At 42.5% G+C, this 13,015-nt stretch overlaps 1 protein-coding gene across 3 annotated transcripts in view; it reads right to left on the bottom strand.

Annotated features, from left to right (window-relative positions):
• RAP1GDS1 (Rap1 GTPase-GDP dissociation stimulator 1) overlaps nucleotides 1–13,015 on the bottom strand; it is a 222,491-nt gene that overhangs the window by 151,515 nt on the left and 57,961 nt on the right. For 2 of the 3 annotated variants that reach the window (XM_030190713.1, XM_030190714.1), the window contains exon 3: nucleotides 3,353–3,475. In XM_030190713.1, the coding sequence (XP_030046573.1) occupies nucleotides 3,353–3,475 (123 nt within the window). Of the gene's footprint in view, nucleotides 1–3,290; nucleotides 3,476–13,015 lie in introns of those variants that run through there. The other variant, XM_030190715.1, reaches the window with a different exon arrangement.

Here is a 13,015-nt window from a genome sequence, read left to right as displayed (position 1 = left end):
TAATTTCCTAAAAGAAAAGTCTATAAGTCATTATTAAGATGGACTTCGGAAAACCCACTGCATATTCTAAGATAAGCAGCATAAAATCTGTTTTGCTGTTCTGGGATCTTGCCAGGTACGTATGATCTCGATTGACCAAGGTTGGAAACAGGATACTGGGCTTATGTTCTTATGTTTGTGGTCCAATGGCTTGGTGGAGGGGTGGAGGGGGAGGTAGGGAACTATACCTCAGCTCCATAGAACTGTCAAAGAAGGCACCCCCAACTCAACTGAAACCCAGGCTTTAAACTGGGTCATGAGAACAAGACCAGGAGGGCACCCCAACTCTAAAATACAGCTGAAAAGCTGGTTCAGGAGACAAGTCAAGTAGGCACTCCCCAACTCTACAGACTCAGCATAAAATGGCTCAGGAGCACAAAACCCCAAAAGGGTAGTTTTTTGGGTTTTTTATTTATTTATAATTATTTTACAACACTTTTTACAAGCCATACACTTGTTAAACAGAAACACAGCAGAAGCTAACATGCAAATGAAGGAAACATCATATCACAAAATTAAAGTCAGCTTTCTTAGACCACTTTAACTGGGAAGCGTGGCCAAATCATAGGAGATTTATCATAGGTAACTTAAAATATATTAAAGGCTACGTGTGAAACCTCACCTATATTACAATTTACAACATTATTTTAAATCAAGAAAAGCTTTTAATTGCTCAGGTGCATAGAATATATACTTTGTCTCTTCAAATCGAATCAAACATTTAAATGGGTAGGCAAGGAATAAAGTTCCCCCGAGTTTCAATATATCCTGTTTCACAACTAAAAAATGTTTTCTCCGTTCTTGCGTCAGTTTGGTAACATCCGAATAAATCCAAATTTTCCCTCCTCCAAAAAATTCTTTTGAATGTTTAAAGATAGCATTAAGATCTTGCTCAAACACAGAAGACACTAAGAGCGTAGCTCTCTCCATAGCGTTTTCTATAGATTGCTCCAAAATGGCAGATATATTATTCACATCAATATATATGTCTTCCCCACCTCTAGTTTCCCCTTCATTCTTCCCTCGACTCTTAGGCAAATAATAAATCTTATTAATAGGAGAAATAGCGTACTGCGGAATTTTCAAGTAAATATCTTCTAAATAAATCCAAAGGCAAAGTCCCAGGAACTTTAGGGACGTTCAAGAGGCAGAGATTCAAACGCCTGTTAAAATTCTCTATCTGCTCAATCTTTTTATGGAGAGCCAATTTATCTTTAACCGTAGTAAAGTTAAAGTCTTGAAGCTGTTTCACTTCATTTTGAATTTGTTTAACCTGGGTGGAAAGATCTTCCTTCACTGATTCAACTGTCTTAACCAGATCCTCAAATTTAAGATGCAAAGCAGATAACCTCACCTGAGGATTTCTGAAGAGTAGAGTCCATCTTATTAAGCATTAACCAAATCTTTCCGAGATTTACCTCCATTGATGTATCTGAGACTCCGGTTAACCCTCGGGCCTCACTCTCCAGGCTCCTTTGCTGCAATGTGGGACCCTCGCCAGACAGCACACATGCTACACTTCCGGAAACGTGTAGGCTGTCTCCCAGTGAAGCAGCTAACGCCGGACACGGGGGAATATTGGAAGCTGAGGGGGGAGATAAAGATGTTTCTTGTCCCAGCAGAGGTTCTGCTCCTCCGATTTCCTCCGCAACCGGAGTCACCACCCTCATCTCGCTTGGGGAGGCTCCGGGCAAGGAAACGATCCAGTCTCTGCTGGATTGGGGACGAAGTTGACGTAGGTGGGGGAACAAACCTCACAGTGCCTTTCCTCTTTGTATGGGGCATCTTTGAAGAAAAGGTTTTAGCACAAAAACATCCAGCAAGCGCACAGCGTTTCACACACCACCTGGATCACACCGCCATCTCCAAAAGGGTAGTGAAAACTCAACTGAAACTAGTTACAAACCAGGTCATGAGAAGGTTTGTCAGCCTGTCATCCATCTGCTGGGGAGACAGAGAAACACTGAACATTCTATGCTGCATAATACCCTTAAGGGGCGAGTCAAAAGTATTATTTTCTTCCTCTGTTTTCATCCACTGGTAGAGGGACACAACCCATTTGTCTGGACTAGTCTGATAGGATGCTATGGAAGTATATTTTTGAAAAACACAATAATCAATATTGATGTGTTTAAAAAAAATCAAAATAAATAAAAACAGTACTCCAAAAAGTTTATATATAGTCACAGGCTCTAGGTCTACTCTCTGAATCAAGAGCTGAGCAACATATTTCCCACAGATAGGGCAAGACACTGGTGTACTACTGACTTCAGGTGCATGTTTCATCATGGGCTCCTGACTTTCACATCTACCACAGACCTTTTGCACAACAAAAGCACAACTTCAAAACAGGCAACAAAAATTCCCGTAATCACATCCGTTCTGACTCCCTATGGTACAGGCTATAACCTGTAGGCTTTCTGCACCATTTAACTTTTCCTATCAGCTTTACACTTGCCCAGACTGCAGCTCTTGATCCGTCTATCTGTAGCAGACCTTACCTCTCAGCATTATTCTATCAGGAGGTTATTACCCAGGTCCATGGTCAGCAACATTACCCAGTCAATATACAGTCTCTGGCACAACTTTAAACCTGGGTCTCTCTCTAATAGCAGTAAGGTTACCTCTACCATTTTGTCTGTCTCAGCACAGACTCCTTTCCTAGATAAATACTACTAGAGGGCAATTACTCAGAACTTTCCATACCACCACACTGTCGTCTTGTCAGCTTCCCACAACACTGATGGTTCCTTAATTAAATCTGTAGCAGCACTCAAGGGTCTGAGAACTTAAACCCAACAATCTACTTCCCTATTTTCCTCCAGAACCCTCTTGCTGCTTCGCTTCTGCTCAGCCAACAATCTGGGCTTTTCATTTCTTTCATCTGCAGATTGGTAAGGGATTCCAGGAGCCCTTGCTGGGTTTTTTTTTTCACTGCTTCTCTCAGATCACCTGCCTCTAATATGAGCTTCTTTCTGCTAATTCACAAATCAAGGATTACATCTTCCAAAATTACCATGAACTCACTTCCTTTTCAGAGTTCTCATACAATCTAAGTCCCTCTAGTTTCAAACTGTTTTATAACCAGTGATGCACTGCCCATTCTCACTATTTTCTCTCTTCCTCTATTATCTAGACGAACACAAACATGCACAAATATATAAATTTGTATATAAAATATTAACCATAACAAAAAGAAAACAGATGAAAAATCATGTTTATAAAATGAGAACAAATGAAGTAAAACCTACTGACAAGTGATGTGCAAAACGGAAGATGTTCCAGCAGAGAAAGCTCTTGTGAAAAACCTCACCATTTTTGGCTACTTCTGCTATGATGTGAGCTACTTTTGCCATGCAGGAAGACTGTGCAGTTAAGAGACTTGCAAAGGTTTGAAGAATCCCACTCTCCTGAATTTTTTCACTTGTTTCCATATCTATAAAATAAACAAAAAAAATAGATTTTGTTTTATGATTTGTTTTCTGTATTCATACAGTCATTTAAATTTACTAGGATTTTTATATACAATTTTCATTTAATGAACATTACATTAACTTTTCAGGGAGAATACTACAAACATATTGCAGAAAATATTTACCTACAGCACAGAAGTTCAAAAGGCTGAAATTACAGAACTTAAAATACAAAAAATAATTTTCAAAATACAGTAGAACTTTGTTATAAGGGACTTCAGGGGACTGACAAAAACGGCTCCTTATATCCGAGGACCCTTATATCCAAACTATGCATTAATTAATTGTTTCACTCAAAGCCAACTGTTGTTTTATCCTCGGTTTATTGTTAACTACAAAATGCACAGTATACACTACGTAAGTAAATGCAAAGAAGTTTAACAACACTTACATTTCATTTAAAATAGCCCAAAATAGATGTTTAATAGATACAATGTCTGCAACAACATCACCATCAGTTGGTTGTTCACAAGTCTCGACAGCATTGTGCACGGAAATGTAATCCATGAATCTGCTGTTCTCCGACAAGAAACACAGATAGAGGCAAGTCATCTTCATCGTTATCAACAGCTTCTGCACTACTAGAATCTTCAGTTTGTGGTGCATCATAAGCGGCACACAAAGTCTTATGAAAGTAAAGCTTTACTAAAGTAGTTTGCAATATCTGCTGGGTAACAGAGTTCCAAGATGAATGTAGCATTTGCACTGCATCAAGAATATAGATTTTAAACGCTTCGCCACTAATTGCCTGTACTTCATCTTGAGGTTCTTTATTAGCTCCATATCACATGGTTGTAAGCGTGACGTAGCATTCGGTGGCAGAAATGCTAGTGTTACAGCATCCATATTCTTTACCTTTGGATGCGCCTGGTAGTTGTCCACAACAATCAGTATGCGCCCTTTCTGTGCTTTAAATCATTTTATCAGTTTCAATAGTCAGTCTGTGAAAATCTCTGAAGTCATCCAAGCACTCAGGGCCAGTCTTAGCAAATGCGGGGCCCTGTGCAGCCCAGTTTGGTGGGCCCCCTGCTCAGCAAAGCCACGCCTAACCCCGCCTCACCCCTTGTTGACAAGGTGCATTTTAAAATAAAGACAAATCAAGCAAAACTTGTACAGAAAAACTAATTCAAAAAAGCACAATGCTATCATAGGAAACCTAGAATTAAGCAATGAAAATAACCAGAAATTATTCAGTTCAAGTCTCCTACAATTAGGAGTTCCAATTCTCTTAATAAAGAAGAAAATATAAAGAAAAATATTAACTAAGAAAAGATCCAGGTATATGGGCAAAGTACTTTAAAATTCCCCCATTACTGTAAAATTGACACATGTATGTACATTTGATGATTATTTCACAAACCCTGTCTGATGTTATGACAAACTAAATTTAAATTAAAGTATTGAAGTCACCTCAGTTAAGGCCAACACACAAAACCTCCACTGCAAAACACTAAGCACAAACTCGTGCAGAAACACTCAGAACCTTACTGTACCATAACAGCACTAAATCCCAAGATGCAAAGAGAAACAACCTTATCTGTGAAAGACAGCACTGCAAATACTACAAAATACCCTAAAACCCCAATACACTATCTAGTGATAAAAAAAAGAACTTACTGGCCTGCTACAGATCTCTACACAAAAACCACATGTTAACCTAGCAGAACAACACACCTTACTCACACATGTGAAACACAGATAAACTATCAACAAATATGAAACAAGGAATCACACAGCCCAGTACGAAGAGATACAAAGGCAAAAATATGAACTCGAAAACACGAGTCAGACTCTGCATATACAGCAATACTAGAGAAAACAGAAATGGAAATACAAAATATCAGATGCATATTTTCCAGAGCTGACATGTTTCAACCGATAAACTCAAAAATAAATAATTTTTTTCTACCTTTGTAGTCTGAGCATTTTATTTTTTACATTTGAATCGATCTATGTCTTCTACTTTTCCTGGATCTCCTCTCCATTTCACATTTCTTCTCTCTCCATGCCTGCCACATTCATCTTCTCTCTGCGTCCCATCTGTCCTGTTCAGCATCTGCCTTCTTAGCGTCCCTATTCACCCCTTTGCCAGCATTGCCCTGTGTCCCTTAGTCTTAATCCAAGCCCATCATCTCTTGTGTGTGCCCTGTCCATTCCCTCTCTCTTACCTTCCTCCCATACCCCAAAGATCCAGCATTTCTTTCTCTCTATTCCCTATCCCCCTCGTAGTCTGGCATAACTTCTCACCGTCTGTGGGTCCAGCACCTCTCCTCTTCTGTTTCACTTCCCACTCCCCGATCCGGGCTCTCTCTTCCCTTCCCCAGTCTGGTCTCTCTCTCCTCTCTTATGCTCCCCCTTCAGGCAGGTCCAACCACTTCCCCTCACCCATCCAGCACATCTCCATGTCACTCCAACTCCCTCCTGGTCCAGCACATCTTCATCTCCCTCCAATGCCCCCCCCTCTTCCTGGCCCAGCACATGTCCATCTACCTCCAGTCCCAGCATATCTCCATCTCCTGCCAACGCCCTCCTCCTCCTCGTCCAGAACAAGTCCATCTCCCACCAGCCCCATCTCCAGCCTAGCACGTCCATCTCCCTCCGGCCCCCTCCCCCTCTCCAGCCTATGTCCATCTCCCTCCAGCAACCTCCCCCCTGGGTTTGGCACATCTTCTTCTAGCAGTCCTCCCCCCCAAACCACATAGTCCAGAATATATCCACCTCCCTCTCCCCCAACAGGTCCAACATATTTCTCCCTTCTCCACCTCCCCCAGCGGGTCCAATATATTTCTCCCTTGCTTCTCTTCATCTAAAATTCAGCATCTCTCCCTTCCAGATTCACTAAAGTTGCTTCATCCCCTTCCCTGATGCTGGCTGCGATTAAAACATGCTGCTGTGGCTGGCATCAGACCTTTCCCTCTGCTGGTCCCGCCTAGGCACCTTCCGGTTCAGTAACTTCCTGTTTCCCCACAGGCAGGACTGGCAGAAGAAAGGCCCAGACGCCAGCCACAGCAGCATGTCTTAATCGCATCCAGCATCGGGAATGAAGCAACTTTAGCAGATCCAGGAAGGAGGGCGAGACGCTGGATTTCAGGAGGGGATAAGGGGAGAGGGATATGCCGAGGCCTGCATGGGGCCCCTGGGAGCACGAGGCCCTGTGCAACTGCCCTTGTTGCCCCTGCCTAAGACCGGCTCTGCAAGCACTTTTGTTGAACATGTACTCAGCCAGTAGCATTTTAGAGTTCTTAAAGCAGTGAGCTCACTCAAACTTGCCAATGACTAACAGTGGCAGTTTTTCACTGCCGTCCACATTTGCACAAACCATTGTAGTCAGGCTTTTTTTTTTTTTTTTTACTTTGTTTGCCACTGTGACATACACCACCTTGGAAGCACATGGTCTTATCAGGAAGTAGGAGGGGAAAAAATGCCCATCTCATCAGCTATGAAGATATGTGGTTGGTATGACGACAACAGGTTTGGGAGAAGTGGAGGGGCATAATCGAAAGGGGCGCCCAAGTTTTTCTGAGGACGTCCTTGCAGGACGTCCCGGTGAAGGGGCAGGGAAACCCGTATTATCGAAACAAGATGGGCATCCATCTTTCGTTTCGATAATACGGTCGGGGACGCCCAAAAACGAAATTTAGGTCGACCTTAGAGATGGTCGTCCACGATTTTCGGCGATAATGGAAACCGAGGATGCCCATCTCAGTAACGACCAAATCCAAGCCCTTTGGGTTGTGGGAGGAGCCGGCATTCATAGTGCACTGGTCCCCCTGACATGCCAAGACACCAACCAGGCATCCTAGAGGGCACTGCAGTGGACTTCAGAAATTGCTCCCAGGTGCATAGTTCCCTTACCTTGGGTGCTGAGCCCCCCAACCCCCCCCCAAAACCCACTCCCCACAATTGTACACCACTACCATAGCCCTTATGGGTGAAGGGGGGCATCTACATGTGGGTACAGTGGGGTTCTGGTGGGTTTTGAAGGGCTCACATTTACCACCACAAGTGTAACAGGTGGGGGGGGGGGGGTGGGCCTGGGTCCGCCTGCCTGAAGTGCATTGCACCCACTAAAACTGCTCCAGGGACCTGCACACTGCTGTCATGGAGCTGGGTATGATACTTGAGGCTGGCATATAGGCTGGAAAAAATATTTAAAAAATTTTTTTTTGAGGGTGGATGGGGGTTAGTGACCATCGGGGGAGTAAGGGGAGGTCATCCCCGATTCCCTCCGGTGGTCATCTGGTCATTTAGGGCACATTTTTGTGGCTTGGTCGTAAGAAAAAAAGGACCAGGTAAAGTCGTTCAAGTGTTCGTCAGGGACGCCCTTCTTTTTTCCATTATCGGTCGAGGACGCCCATGTGTTACGCATGCCCAAGTCCCGCCTTCACTACGCCTCCAACACGTCCCCATGAACTTTGGTCGTCCCCGCGACGGAAAGCAGTTGAGGACACCCAAAATCAGCTATCGATTATGCCAATTTAAATGACCCTGTGAGAAGGACGCCCATCTTGCAATTTGTGTTGAAAGATGGCCGCCCTTCTCTTTCAAAAATAAGCTTGTTAATGTCATCCATTTACTGACAATAGCCTCTTCCACTGCTGCTGCTTCACCACACACCTCACGAAACATAACTCCATGTCTGTCCTTGAATCTGTCAAGCTATCCAACTGAAATGAATTGTGCATTAATTTCTTGGCGAACATGGTTTTTTTTTAAATACGCAGCAGTGGGCACATTAACTGCAATGTTCTGTGACCGTGCCAAATTAAACCACTTTAACAGCGCTGATTCAATGTCTTCAAATGCTGCTGTTCACAAATTTATTTATCAGGATTTATTTACTGCCTTTTTGAAGGAATTCACTCAAGGTGGTCTACAAATGCTTTCTATGAGTAGTTGCCAACGCTTCATACGCATGTTGTAGCTTTTCTCTTTCCTGTCATATCAAATTTACTGTTTGTTTTGCAAGATTGAGTCTGGAACGTACGACTGACTGTTTTTGCCTGTTTTAAATGCCATTTATTAAAGCGATTTTCTTTTCCAAATCCAACGTTGTTCGTTTACGTTTGTCAGACATTAAGACCAATCGTCAGTCAGTTCACTCTTAGCACTACTGCAGTGTTAGTCTCTTATACATATGGTACAATGAAGCCTCAGGACTATGTAGGAAGGTCTCTTATAACCGGAAGTCTGCTATAATTGGGTCCACTATAAACAAACTAAAATACATTGATGTGCTATTCTCTCAGCCGGGACAAAATTTTAGTCTGCTGTATCTAAGCGTCCCTTGTTTCCGAGTGTCCCTTATAACGAAGTTCTACTGTATTATATTTTTCTGCCAGAATTGCTCAATATTTCTTCAAATACAGTATAATCCTCCAGGGATGCATTTCTAAGAAGGAACTAGTCTAGATGTTAAAGAAGAGTTTTAAGTCCATTCTAATTAAAGTAGAGCAGAATTTATCCAGTGAGTCATTAAATGAAAATTCATTACTGAAAAATCAATCCCTGGCTGGGCTTTTAACTGCTTCCCATGCAACTATTTATGAAGGAGGAAGAGTTCTGTCTGCAGAAAAAAACAGGTAAGAATTGGGTTGAGTAGAGGAGCAGCCTAATAGAGAAGAAGGCTGGCTCCTTGTGATCCTGTGCAAGTCAATTAAACCCCCTTTGCTTAAGGTACCAAGCCCTCTAGGGACAGGAAAATACCTACTGAATCTGAATGTAACTCGCCTTGAGCTACCACTGAAAAAGGTGTGAGCCAATAGCGTAACCAATTTTGGGTAGGCCTGAGCCCAAAGTGTGTGGGCACAAAATTTTCTCTGAACTGCCCTACCCCCACCTCAAAATATAAATACACTTTCTCTGAAGGTGACCAGAACTTCCTTTTACCAATCTTAGCAGGCAGGAGCAATGTCCCTACTACTATTACTCAATTCTATAGCGCTACTAGACATACACAGCGCTGCACATATTATATGCAGGTATTTTCTCTGACCCTAGTGGGCTCACAATCTAAGTTTTTGTACCTGGGGCAATGGAGAGTTAGGTGATTCGCCTAAGGTCACAAGGAATTGCAGTGGGAACTGAACCCAGGTTGCCAGCATCAAAGCCCACTGCACTAACCCTTAGGCCACTCCTCCACTCCAAGCCACTGATGCCAGCACCTCACATATGTTTAACTGTCGGTGGCTCAAGGAAGCTGTCGCTGAGAGCTTGGTAGGAGGGAGTTCTAGCCGTCTTTGGAGGTCCTCAGCTGGAGATGCATGGGGATCCTCATCAGCTACACACCAAGAGTCAGGACTGGTGTTAGCCGTGCTAGGGCGCAGGTCAGAAAATAAAGGAGGACCTCCTCCCCGAACCCCTCTGCTCCCTGCCTCCCCTCCGATTTCCCCACCTGCCATTACTATCACACCGACAGACCCTCACCAAATACTGAACAAGGGATCACAAATTAGAAAGAGACAAAAATTGAACCGGGACCCCCCAAAAAGTTACTTAGGACATACTGCAAATCTGGAGATATAAAAACAGAAATGCATTTCCTTTTCTACAAAAACTTTTACTATACATATTTCCCCAAACTAACTATTCTATTTAAAACATTCAAAATAAAACTTTTTTTTCAATCTTTTTTTTTTTTTTTTATTATTTATGATTTCAACATATTACACAAGCATTCAATCTTGTTCCAGAAAAACAGAGCATATATGATACAATTAGGAAACAACATTATCTTTCCCCTCTTACTCTGAGAGAGGTAAAGAAAACATAACAATTTAATCTCTTTCTTAGACCACCTATTCATACCAACAAGGGGGGGGGTTAGGTATAAATGGTGGAGAAACAACAAAGAAACTATCTTAATCATAGATGGCCTGGTTAACTTCACGCTACTTTAGTATTAATCCTGATTTTCTCATTGTTCAGAAACTATCTGGTTACTTTCTTCATTTCTAGGAAAACTTTTAACTGTTCCGGTTCAAAAAACACATATTTTTTATCTAAGTAATTTATCAAACATTTACATGGATAAGACAAAGTAAATCTCGCCCCCAACAGTCGAGTTTCTTCTCTAAAGGCTAGGAAAGCCTTCCTTCTATCTTGTGTGGTTTTCACCACATCTGGATAAATCCATATCTTGTCTCCAAGAAAAGTTTTAGCTGCGTTTTTAAAATACATTTTCAATATGGCATTCACATCCTGTTCGAAGACTAATGAAACAAGCAAGGTCTTCCTAGCTAAGATTTCAGTTGCTGATTGTTCTAAGAAGGCAGTTAAATTTTGCAAATCCCCAGCAACCTTCAATTTTTCTCCCTTTTTTAAATCAGGTAAATAATATATTTTGTTGACTGGGGGAATCAACTCTGGGGAGTATTGAAGGTTTTCCATCAGAAACTTTTTAAACAAATCCTTCACGTTCATTTCAGAGGAAACTGGAAAGTTCAAGAACCTCAGGTTTAAACGTCTATTATAATTTTCAAACTGTTCTATCTTTCGATGTATTACCAGTTTATCCTTTATAAGCAAATCGGATTTTTCTTTTAAAGTCAATAAATCCTGTTGGACAGCTATATTAGTTTTTTCAGATTCTTTTTTAAATGTCTCCAACACTGATGTTACCAAATCTAATTTACTCACAATTGGAGCCACAACAGAAGTCAACGTCTGTATCGCCTCCCAGATAGTGTCCAAAGTTACCGCCTCGGGAACATTTAGCTCCACTTTGTTCTGCTCTCCCAGCGTCTCGTCTCGGGTTCCAGTGGTCAGGTCTTCCGTTGCGCCATCTTCAGATGCCTCTAGAAGTCCTAACCCGCTTCTGAGGCCTGGTGGACAAGGCGGGGGATTAATCTCCGGCGAGGATAATGATGTCTCCACTCCCCGTGGGAAAGACGATCCACCCGCGTCTCCCACAGCGGGAGGCTGACTCGAGCCGGTCTGTCGTGGAGTACTGGTGGCATATTTCTTCATTGTCGTCTGCACCAGAGCGGTTTCGGAATTCACCACCGGTAAACCCCTTACTACCCCTTTCCTTTTGGTGTGTGGCATTTTTCAGGTAACTTTGCTGCAATAATCGTCTTCACCTTGGGAAAAGTCAGCGACAGTGTTGAGTGTCCACCAGTCCGTCCGCCATCTTGACACGCCCCCTTTTTTTCTATCTTTGTGGTCTGGATTTATTTTTCTATCATGTTGGTCCTGGATTCTCTTTTCTGCTTTCCTGTCTATCATCTGCTAATTCTCCTTCAAGCGGCTGCTATCCATTTGTGTTTTCTCCTCTCTCCTGAATATTCCCTCACTACAACTGCCTCTGATATGATTGATAGTTCCTTTTTAGTTCATTCCTCTTTTTCTTTTCAGTTCTGTCAACTCAAAATTTCATTCTCTCACCCTTCTCCTCCTTTTCACTTTTCAACGACCCATCAAATTTCCATCTTCTTCTCTCCCCCACTAGCTCTGCCATTATCCATCTTACTTCTTACCCAGCCCTCCATTCCCTTTCATCTTTAATTTACTCCCAATTAGCATATTTCTACCCTCTGTAACAAATGTCCTCATTCATTTCCTTACCTCCCCGTCCTAGCCTCTCCCACATGTTCCACCATTCCCAGCATCTTCATCACTCCACCATTCTAGTCCAGCATCTGCTCCCTCTTTCTCCCCTCCCCACTCTCACAGCCTGACCCCCCCCCCCCGTACCTTCTTTCTTCCCTCCTGCCCTCTCCCCCATGGTCCAACATTTCTTCCTCTCTCTTCCCTCATTCCCATTGTCTAGCATCTCTCCATCATTCTCTTCTGCTTCTGGATCCAACATCTCCCTCTTTCTTCCCTCTCCACTTCCTATGTATCTCTCCCTCCCTCTCATCCATCCCATGTAAAAACATCTCTCCCTCTCTCCCATTGTCCACCATCTCTCTCTCTCCCCCATGTGTTCCGGATCCAAAAATCTCTCTTCACCCTGTGGGCAGGTGCAAAGTGATGCATGTGGGAAAGAGGAACATAGCTACGTGATGCAAGGGTCCATATTAGGAGTCACCGCACAGGAAAAGGATCTAGGTGTCTTTGTTGATGATACATTGAAACCCTCTGCTCAGTGTGCATAGGTGGCTAAGAAAGCAAATAGGAATGTTAAGAATTATTAGGAAAGGGGCGGAAAACAAAAGTGAGTGTTATAATGCCTTTATATCAGTCCATGGTGCAACCACACCTTAAATACTGTGTACAATGCTTGTCACCGCATTTCAAAAAAGATATTTTAAGCATTTCAAGCAAGCCTACTCATATGACTTGACTTAAATTAGAAATCCATCTGCGATACCTGGATCTGACTACTTAGCAGAACTTAATATGTTTTTTGTTTTCCTTTTGAATTCATCCCTCTCCAAACTATTATTATACATTCTTTCTTTTTCAAAACACTTTACCCAACTTACACCATCTTCCGTTCCCTACCTCTACCACCTTCCTCCCTTATCCTTTCTTAGTCCACCTCTTTATATATTATATTC

The sequence above is a fragment of the Microcaecilia unicolor genome, chromosome 2 (genome assembly GCF_901765095.1).
Source record: "Microcaecilia unicolor chromosome 2, aMicUni1.1, whole genome shotgun sequence".
Classification (NCBI taxonomy): Eukaryota; Metazoa; Chordata; class Amphibia; order Gymnophiona; family Siphonopidae; genus Microcaecilia; species Microcaecilia unicolor.
This window is presented reverse-complemented; position numbering and strand designations above follow the sequence as displayed.